Source organism: Erpetoichthys calabaricus, chromosome 4 (assembly GCF_900747795.2).
Source record: "Erpetoichthys calabaricus chromosome 4, fErpCal1.3, whole genome shotgun sequence".
Lineage (NCBI taxonomy): Eukaryota > Metazoa > Chordata > Cladistia > Polypteriformes > Polypteridae > Erpetoichthys > Erpetoichthys calabaricus.
The window spans coordinates 252,997,161-253,007,495 of record NC_041397.2 but is presented as its reverse complement, the minus strand read 5'-3'; the positions used below and the strand labels follow the sequence as shown (position 1 = coordinate 253,007,495).

The 10,335-nt window shown below is 40.8% G+C and overlaps 1 protein-coding gene across 2 annotated transcripts; it reads left to right on the top strand.

Moving 5' to 3' along the window:
- Positions 1 to 8,911, top strand: mrpl30 (mitochondrial ribosomal protein L30). Of its 2 annotated transcripts, none has more exons than XM_028800627.2 (5): positions 1 to 293; positions 7,469 to 7,540; positions 7,796 to 7,942; positions 8,072 to 8,145; positions 8,700 to 8,911. In XM_028800627.2, exons 1-5 carry the CDS (start codon positions 246 to 248, stop codon positions 8,833 to 8,835), a joined length of 477 nt encoding a protein of 158 aa, XP_028656460.1. In that variant the 5' UTR covers positions 1 to 245; the 3' UTR covers positions 8,836 to 8,911. The 2 variants fall into 2 exon arrangements, with proteins under 2 accessions (XP_028656460.1, XP_028656459.1); XM_028800626.2 differs by having other exon boundaries at positions 7,466 to 7,540.
- Positions 8,912 to 10,335: the final 1,424 nt, after the last annotated feature.

The window sequence follows — 10,335 nt, the reverse complement described above, 5'->3', positions numbered from 1 at the left end:
CGCTTCCAGTTCCGGTTAAAAGAGTTCGTTGAGCAGAGTGCTATTGACAGCACGATCTGTTTGTTTTTATTTTTAGAACGTTGAGCTTTTTAAATAAGGTTACAGCACTTTATTTGCTTTAGAAAACCAGAATACAATATCACATGTTGTAGTTCTGAAATTGTCGGCACATCTCGAACTCTTGCGGATTCTGGCTCACCGCTAACCTTGACGTCACTTTATGGATCAGCGTTGGCTGTGATGAAATGGCGGGGCTCTGCAAGGCAATTCAAAGGCACTCATTCGGGTTCAAGGTAAGAGGGATGTCTTGTGAAAGTAAGAGGATTTGAACATTCGTGACCGAACGGTAATGCAGAGTGGACCTTTTGAATTTCTTAAAAGTCGCAGTTGGGTTAAACAGTGTAATGTAGAACTATATTGTTTTCTACATATTTGTTATAAACCGTATAATGTTTGGCAAAACTAAAATGAGAAAACTGTGAGGTATAGCCTTCAAATTAACAGAAAATGTAAATAAAAAGCGTTAAATACAAATAAGTGTACAGTATTATGTAACAGACCAGAAACAACTTAAAATCATTTAGAGGTAATTACAACATAAATATGTGAAAGTTTTTTTTAAGTGTACTGTATTGGATGGAGCAAACGTATATCTAAACTCAAAAATATACTATTAAAATCTGCTGAGGAATGATAGATAGATACAGTGCATCCGGAAAGTATTTACAGCGCATCACTTTTTCCACATTTTGTTATGTTACAGCCTTATTCCAAAATGGATTAAATTAATTTTTTCCTCAGAATTCTACACACAACACCCCATAATGACAACGTGAAAAAAGTTTACTTGAGTTTTTTGCAAATTTATTAAAAATAAAAAAAAAAACTGAGAAATCACATGTACATAAGTATTCACAGCCTTTTCTCAATACTTTGTCGATGCACCTTTGGCAGCAATTGCAGCCTCGTCTTTTTGAATATGATGCCACAAGCTTGGCACACCTATCCTCGGCCAGTTTCGCCCATTCCTCTTTGCAGCACCTCTCAAGCTCCATCAGGTTGGATGGGAAGCGTCGGTGCACAGCCATTTTAAGATCTCTCCAGAGATGTTCAATCGGATTCAAGTCTGGGCTCCGGCTGGGCCACTCAAGGACATTCACAGAGTTGTCCTGAAGCCACTCCTTTGATATCTTGGCTGTGTGCTTAGGGTCGTTGTCCTGCTGAAAGATGAACAGTCACCCCAGTCTGAGGTCAAGACCACTCTAGAGCAGGTTTTCATCCAGGATGTCTCTGTACATTGCTGCAGTCATCTTTCCCTTTATCCTGACTAGTCTCCCAGACCCTGCCGCTGAAAAACATCCCCACAGCATGATGCTGCCACCACCATGCTTCACTGTAGGGATGGTATTGGCCTGGTGATGAGCGGTGCCTGGTTTCCTCCATAGGTGACACCTGGCATTCACACCAAAGAGTTCAATCTTTGTCTCATCAGACCAGAGAATTTTCTGTCTCATGGTCTGAGAGTCCTTCAGGTGCCTTTTGGCAAACTCCAGGCGGGCTGCCATGTGCCTTTTACTAAGGAGTGGCTTCCGTCTGGCCACTCTACCATACAGGCCTGATTGGTGGATTGCTGCAGAGATGGTTGTCCTTCTGGAAGGTTCTCCTCTCTCCACAGAGGACCTCTGGAGCTCTGACAGAGTGATCATCGGGTTCTTGGTCACCTCCCTGACTAAGGCCCTTCTCCCCCGATCGCTCGGTTTAGATTGGCCAGCCAGCTCTAGGAAGAGGAGGTCTACAGACATTTCCTTTGACTTCATGCTTGGTTTGTGCTCTGACATGAACTGTTAACTGTGGGACCTTATATAGACAGGTGTGTGCCTTTCTAAATCATGTCCAGTCAACTAAATTTACCACAGGTGGACTCCAGTTAAGCTGCAGAAACATCTCAAGGATGATCAGAGGAGACAGGATGCACCTGAGCTCAATTTTGAGCTTCATGGCAAAAGCTATGAATACTTATGTACATGTGCTTTCTCAATTTTTTTTATTTTTAATAAATTTGCAAAAATCTCAAGTAAACCTTTTTCACGTTGTCATTATGGGGTGTTGTGTGTAGAATTCTGAGGGAAAAAAAATGAATTTAATCCATTTTGGAATAAGGCTGTAACATAACAAAATGTGGAAAAAGTGATGCGCTGTGAATACTTTCCGGATGCACTGTACTTTATTAATCCCAAGGGGAAATTCACATACTCCAGCAGCAGCATACTGATATAAAAAACAATATTAAAGAGTGATAAAAATGTAGGTAAAAACAGACAATAACTTGGAATAATGTTAACGTTTACCCCCGCATAGTTTCGGGGGAGGAACTATCTCCTCAGTCTGTCAGTGGAGCAGGACAGTGACAGCAGTCTGTCGCTGAAGCTGCTCCTCTGTCTGGAGATGATACTGTTTAGTGGATGCAGTGGATTCTCCATAATTGATAGGAGCCTACTGAGCACCCGTCGCTCTGCCACAGATGTCAAACTGTCCAGCTCCGTGCCTACAATAGAGCCTGCCTTCCTCACCAGTTTAACCAGGCGTGAGGCATCCTCCTTCTTTATGCTGCCTCCCCAGCACACCACCGCGTAGAAGAGGGCATTCGCCACAACCGTCTGATAGAACATCTGCAGCATCTTATTGCAGATGTTGAAGGACGCCAGTCTTCTAAGGAAGTATAGTCGGCTCTGTCCTCTCTTGTACGGAGAATCCGTATTGGCAGTCCAGTCCAATTTATCATCCAGCTGCACTCCCAGATCACCTCTGATGATCACAGGGTCCAGGAGGGGCCTGGGCCTCCTAAAATCCACCACATTCTCATGGAACTGGCTGACAAGTAGCTGAATGAAAGTGATGAATCATCAGATTCTTTCTTTCAGTGCAAATACATAGCATTGGCCCTCTTTACTTTTGAGGTGTTCTAAGGTTGTCATGTCAAGTCACATTATAATAATTGCTTGGTGGTGTTCCATATGCATAGGTCAGAGCTGCCCTAAATACATGGTAGGACCACCCCTTATGTTTTCTTTTAGAAATCCTAATGTTTACATGGGACGTTGTGTACGCACATTTCAAGCTTCTTTTTGTGCATGTGCAAACTTTATAAATGAGGCCCCAGGTGAGAAGAGAGCTGGTGAAACTCATCATAAACAAGATTGCAATAACCCCAGGGTGCTAAAAATGTGTGCCAGCCAGCTGTGTATTTTTTCTTTCAGCCCATTTTCTCCCTGTCCCTGAGTTTGCAGAAGGTTCCCTTGCTGCGGAAAATATCTTTTATGGTTCTAGTGCCAAAGACCCTACACTCCAGTGACCCCGAAGACTTTTGAGAGGCTAGTTCTGAAACAGCTATGACCTCAGGTTACAGACCATCTTGATCTTATACAGTTTGCCTACCTGGCTAATGTAGGTGTGGAGGATGCTCTGATTTCTATCCACCCTACTCCCACTTGGACAAATCTGGCATCACAGTCAGAATCATGCTTTTTGATTTCTCTAGCGCCTTTAACACCATCTGGTCTCACAGAATAGGGAACAAGCTAAGGGCTATGAATCTTGATGCCCTCACAGTCCCATGGATCATGGACTACCTGACCAACTGATTTCAGTTTGCAAGGCTTTAGGGCTGTGTGTGAGAGATGGTGGTGTGTAACACTAGGACACTCCAGGGAACTGATCTGTCCTACCTCCCTTCTTGTTGACCCTAGACACAATGGACTTCTAGTATAATACCAGCTCTTGCCATCCACAAAAGTTTTCAGATGACAGGTTGTATTGATAATGAAAAGAAATTGGACTACAGGAAGCTGGTGGAAGTCTTTCTTTTGTGGTGCAGGGTGAGCCACCTGCAGATAATCTCAACGAGACAAAGAGTTAGTGGTGGATTTCCAGCATGTTGAGGAGCCTCTTAAGACCAGTCACCATCCAGGGAGACGTAGTGGAGGTGGTGCACAGTTACAAGTACCTACGTGTCCATATGAACAGCAAACTTGACAGGTCTAACAGCACAATGGCGCTGTATAAGAAGGGCCAGAGTAGACTGTATTTCCTGGGGAAACTGGTCTTTTGATGTGTGCAGCAAACTGCTGGAAATGAATGTTTACCAGTATGTTGTAGCCAGTCTATAGCAAGTGTGTTATACTTGCTGTGGTCCTCTTGAACAACTTGAGTTCAGGTGACTGAACAAACTCATCTTTAAAGTCCACTCCATCCCTGGACACTCTGGAGGCTGTTGTGGAAAAGAGGATGGTGACAAAAGTGGATGCCACCATGAACAATTCTGCCCATGTTCTCCAGGGGGTGCTTCCCCGGAGTACTTTTAGCCACAGGCTCATACTTGATGGTGTAATTATAATTACCTCTGCGGATCTTTCCTGCCTGCTGCCACTAGGCACTCCTGTGCTTCCTTCACCCCTTCCATCACTCCAGCCAGAACCCATAGGAAAATAGTGCAAACTTTATTTTACCAGTTATTTTTAGCATAATCTTTATTGTGTTATGTTTTTATTCCATTGTCTTGTTTGAGTTGATATCTGCCTATTTTATGTTTTTGTTTTGCTATGGTATGCATTTGAATTTCCCCTTGGAGATTCATAAAGTCTAGAAATAAAAAATTATGGAAATAGCAGAGATCAAAAGTGCACACATTGCTTCCTGAAACATAACAGATACTGTATATGTGTAGGGCAGGGGTCTGCAACTCTGGTCCTAGGGCACTACTCTGGCTGCAGGTTTTCATTCTGACCCCTTTCTTAATTAGTGACTGGTGTTTACTGCTAATTAAGTTCTTTTTCTTTCATTTTAAGTGACTTGTTTTTTTAAGAATTCAGTCCTCAGAATTGCTTCATTATTTCCTTCAACGACACCCAAACAGAAATGAGATGTGAGGTAAGCCAACAGTTGGCCAGCTAAGTCGGGACCTCAGACTTCAACCAATTTCACTCCAACCAGTTCCTTAATTAGAAGCCAATTCTTGTTTTTAATTAAACCTGTTATTAAATTACTTGGCTTGTTGGAGCTGTCATTCTGCACAGCATACGTTTCCAAAACTGTTGTCTTTTTTTCTTAAGAACACCACCAAAATGTATTATACACCTGAACAGATCAACACTACTGAAACCTTCGTCTTACTTAATTTTCAGATATTGTATAATTTACATAGGTTAGCTGGTTATGCGTTTGTTCATTTTGTATCTCTTTATTGTTTGGCTGCTAATTAAGGAAAAAAGAAACAATTAAGGGGTCTTAGTCTTAAGTAGTAAGTCAATTAAAATTAAGACAAAAAAGTTATTAGCAGCACAAACTAGTCACTAATTAAGAAAAGGGCTAAAATGAACACCTGCGGCCACAGTAGTGCTCCAGGACCAGAGTTGGAGACCGTGCTTTAGGGTACCGTATGTACTCGAGGATAAGTCGGGACTTTACAGTATAATTTCTGGTATTTTATAATGTTGGTTGTATAAGTCGAATCCGGAAAGCTCACGCTATTGATACAAGGGATTATGATATGCTATTGCCCACCTGACAGAGTAACCACGGAGCACACGGCCTTTTTTTTCCTATGTGGGTGTGGCAATGCCCTGTATCAGCGTGTGCTCCTAACCTCTCTCTCTCGCGCTCTCTATTGTGCCTACGTGACCACATGGTAATACCCAAACTATTCCGAAGCAGCGTTTGCACTGATTTGTATTTTTTGTATCTCACACCTTCATACACCTTTATCGTAAGAGCATCCCCTATCTATGATGGAGTGTTTGATCAGAAGAAAATGTTAAGCTGGTTTTAAATGTTGAAGTAGCAAAAGAAATTGGTAACTGCGCTGCATCTGAGAAACTGTAAGATTGGAGGAGGCAAGAAGATTAAGAAATTAAGTGTCACATTTTTGAACGGGCATATAAGTCGGGATCTGATTTTTATGATTGATTTTTTGGGTTTCAAGACCCGACTTGTACGTGCATATGTATGGTAATTATTGTTACGAATAAAGTGAAATTCTTACTTTCATGTGGTGATCCTCTCCAGCACCATGATTATCTCAAAACTTCTGTCAAAAACCTTATCTCATGATTATCTCAAAGCCTTATTTCAGAATGTTTGGTTTATATCCAGCCATCCATTATCCAACCCGCTATATCCTAACTACAGGGTCATGGGGGTCAGCCAGAGCCAATCCCAGCCAACACATGGTGCAAGGCAGGAAACAAACTCTGGGCAGGGTGCTAGCCCACTGCAGGGTGCGCACACGCACACTGACAGACCAAGCACACAGTAGGGACAATTTAGGATCGCCAATGCACCTAACCTGCATGTCTTTGGACTGTGGGAGGAAACCCACGCAGACACGGGGAGAACATGCAAACTCCACGCAGGGAGAACCCAGGACTCCTTACTGTGAGGCAGCAGCGCTACCCACCGTGCCGCCCATGTTAGGTTTCCTTATCTGAAAAATTTCAGAACACACTTGTGCCTAGTTAGCACAATGTTTCAGATTAATCCAGAAAACGTATTTAGAGGCCATACAAATCACGAGAGAACTCTGAACTGGTGATAAGAAGAGGTGAAAGGGGATCCTGAAGTATTTCCCACAGCACTCTTAAAAAAAAGTGTAAACGGTAAGAGTGAACACAGTGACAATTACATGACTTGGGAGAAAAGGTCATTTGACGTAGACCTTCAGGAGTAAGGGTACAGATTGTGATGGAGTGAATCTGCATGTCCATCTGAAGCAGGGAGAACAAGATGACCCTTTTCAAGATGTAAAAATCATTTAATTGGGGCTTAAAATTATTTTGACCGTGAGAGCACCCAATAAATCGGAATAATTGGAATCAATTCCAGAACTATGTAAATAAGCATACGAGTTGAATGAAGATTGTTCTGACTAGGATCGAGAAGTACGAGGGGCAGTCAGAAATATCCCGGAATTGTGATGTAGCAGGAGAGTGTGAGATCAGATTACGCACACATCGTTGTGGAGGGAAGTGCAGCACGTCTGTAGACCAGTTGTAACGGGTCTGGATTGGTTTTGGAGTGTGGTGTTGTTTAAATTACCGTTTGAGTTAGACGTGTGCATAGTCAGTCGGCGCAGTGTCGCCGTTCGAACAACGTGGTAACATCAAGCAGCGAAGCATTCATTACGCTGGAGCTCAAGCGTGAACAAGTTAAAAGGTAATCCTGCTTTCAAAGGACACAAATGTCCATTTTCTATTTCTCCTCTTTGGAAAGCTGCATGTCATTTGTTTGAACCTCCCAGAGTATTTTTAGGTTCAAGGTATTCTTCTCATTTACGTTTTTTCTATATATGTCTTTTCTCACTCAAGTTTTATTTTTTGAGTCATTGGGTTTAGTATATATAGCTGGTTGTGTTTGTTTGTTTGTTTGTTTGTTTGTTTGTAGGAGAATTAACTCCTTTTTGTTTTTTTCCTAGAAGGTATTGGGACTGCAAGAATGTTGGAACTCCATTATCCGTTTGAAATTTACCAAAGCAAGGATTCCACCTTCGGTATGTAGTACCTGGAGTTGTGTTTGTTAGTGAATTCTGTGTATATGTGGAATCCTTTATTACGCATGTCTGCAGTTGTTAAAACTGTGAGGCAGCCATTGCAAGTATCAAGCACTGCGGTTTAGCAATTCAGTTGTGTACCACAGGCCACAGTCATGGCTCAGGAAGGCGGAGAATCGTTTTTTATGTACTTTGGGACACTCTTAGTATAATTTTATGTATATTCTTTTTTTTTTTTGTTATCAACTATTATAGTTATATGAGGAGCAGGCAAAAAATCATGAAAAGTATGGAGGAGATCCAGAACATCCCCATAAATTGCATCTCATCACCAGAATCCGAAGTGGACTGGGCCGTCCTTATTGGGAAAAAAAGACTTTAAAGGATTTGGGACTAATTAAGGTATTACAACATTATCTCAGTTTTGTCTAAATATTTTGTCTTTGCTTTTATCTGAGTATATTATTTAAAGTTGTGGAAATATTTTCATTGTCTTACAAATGCTATATAACTTTTTTTTTTTTTTGAAAGGCACATCATCCATATGTTCACAAAAATATTCCTGCTGTCAACGAAAAGTTAAAAGTTATAAAGCATCTTGTTAGGTAGGTGCAAAATGATTTGTTTTGAATTTACTTACACAGAACATTATTTATTTGCTTAGATGGTGCTGGAGATGTTACACATTGATTAGACATGCAAGGAGGAATTTTGGTAAATTCTGTAAACGTGACTGTGGTCACATTTCAGCTTCATAGTCAGTCAGCCTTACTCCACGAAGAGCGCTTATGAAATCAAGACTCCGCTCAGCAAACCAACTTGAATAAGCCTCACTTTCAAATCAACTGGTGGGGGTACTCATGACAGTTTGTATAATCAACAAATCGTTCACAATTATTTCTTAGTCTTTTACATTTTTAACATATTTTTGAGGTATTATCATCCAGTAACTGGCAAGCCCTCCACATTGAGAGTGTCCGTCTTTATTAAGCTGAGCTGCTGGTGCACATTATAAAATGTGCTAATACAGAGTTTGTTTTAATCCATCTGGATTTTAAAGCCTTGTTTTTTTTTGTAAGTTGTCATGAAGAATGGTTATCTAATTGTGCAGTTTAGTGCATACGGGATTAGTAAATGAAGACCATTTTCTTTTGTGCAGAATTCAGCCTCTGAAATTGCCACAAGGACTTCCAACAGAGGAAGAGCTGACCCAGACGTACTTGAAGAGCACCGGTGAATTAGTTATTGGACAACGGCCTCCAAAAACTGCACATAAAAAGACAATTGCATCTTAGTTTGTGTATTATCTTCTCTATTTAAAAGTAAACAGTAATGATAACATTTTGCAATAAAATTTATTTTCCAGTTGGATCTTCTGTTGTTCCAATTTTTTTTTGGCCACAGGTAATGAACACCAGTAAATAATTGTTCTAATTCAGGAGTCTCCAACTCCAATTCTGGAGCACTATTGTAGCTAATAATAAGTTATTCATTAGAAAAGGAAAGTATTTGTATAAATATTAACGTGGGAAGTTATTTGGTGTTTTAAGGAAAGTATTTGTATAAATATTAACGTGGGAAGCTATTTGGTGTTTTTCATCCCAAAAAATATAATTCCTAATAAAATGAATTTAAATTACAGACAGGGAGAGAAGAAAACCATGGCATTGTTGAATTCTGTCAGGCTGAAGTTTGCTACAGACCAACGGATCTTCCAGCCAATGCTGGACAATGTTAGGGTCAACTCCAGAAATATTGACACCCCTGAAGGAAGTGAGCAAAACAAACATAATTTAGATAAAATATATACTTGATTCTGATTTTTCTTTAATCTTCTGAGAAATTGCTATTCATCTACTATATACAATATATATGTGTTAAGCTTTAAAATCGGGCTTATTTTAAAACCTACATATATATGTTTGGTATCATTCTTTTCAGAATTTTTGAAACTTTAATGCGATGTTAAATTTTCAGATTCTTATTCCATTTTTAAATTATAAACTAAATATATGAAGAACTCCCGTCCCACAAGACTTTGTGCCAAGAAATTTAATCACACCCATGGCTGGAAATAAAAGACAAGAGTAGGACAGCTGCTGTACAGGCTTTTAAATGTTTGAAGGGCCTTGCGAGATGCAGATCACGTGGCACGGCAGCAGCAGGCCAGCAGCTGATCGATGCAGAGAGGAGGTAAAAAAAAAAAACTTTCCCATTGTGTCACCGTTTCAGAGGAGCGACCGCATTTCCTTAGGGTGCATTCAGCCCCTGTCTTCACAAGACGAGCGGCAGAGATGCGAAATGGCTGGTGGGGTTGGCGAGCAAAGCAAGTGGGGGGAACCCCCTAGTTAAATTTAGAACAAAATTTAAGGGTTTTCTATCAAAAATGTGGCAAAAGTATTGGCATCCTTGAACAATACTGTAAATAAAACTAAAGGAATTTGTGTCTTTGGGGTAAATTCCTGATACTGCTTTGAGCATCTCAGAGCTTTGTTGTCTATGACCATTTCTTCTTTTACTGGGGTATAATGCTGCTTTTCACTTGATCTGGAAAGTTGGAATTTCCAACTTCCTAGGTGTAGTTTTCAACTGGAACCCCTTGTGGCCATGCAAACCATCGACATGTTTGTGTGCAGTACCTCGCACCCTCGGAAAAATATGGCAGTGGCTCTTTGATGCTTTGGGACTGTCTTGGTGCCAGTGGCTCAGGGACTTAATGAGTATCCGAATATTTTTGGGCCAGTGGTTGGGTCTTCCAACAAGATGATGACCTGAAGCACACAACCAAATCGACA

What these genes read in the sequence shown, in the direction of transcription:
- mrpl30 (XM_028800626.2), top strand. Translation starts at nt 246, where the DNA reads ATGGCGGGGCTCTGCAAGGCAATTCAAAGGCACTCATTCGGGTTCAAG. An exon ending in GGCACTCATTCGGGTTCAAG is followed by an intron (nt 294 to 7,465) that starts GTAAGAGGGATG and finishes TTTTTTTCCTAG; the next exon opens with AAGGTATTGGGACTGCAAGA. An exon ending in AAGCAAGGATTCCACCTTCG is followed by an intron (nt 7,541 to 7,795) that starts GTATGTAGTACC and finishes CAACTATTATAG; the next exon opens with TTATATGAGGAGCAGGCAAA.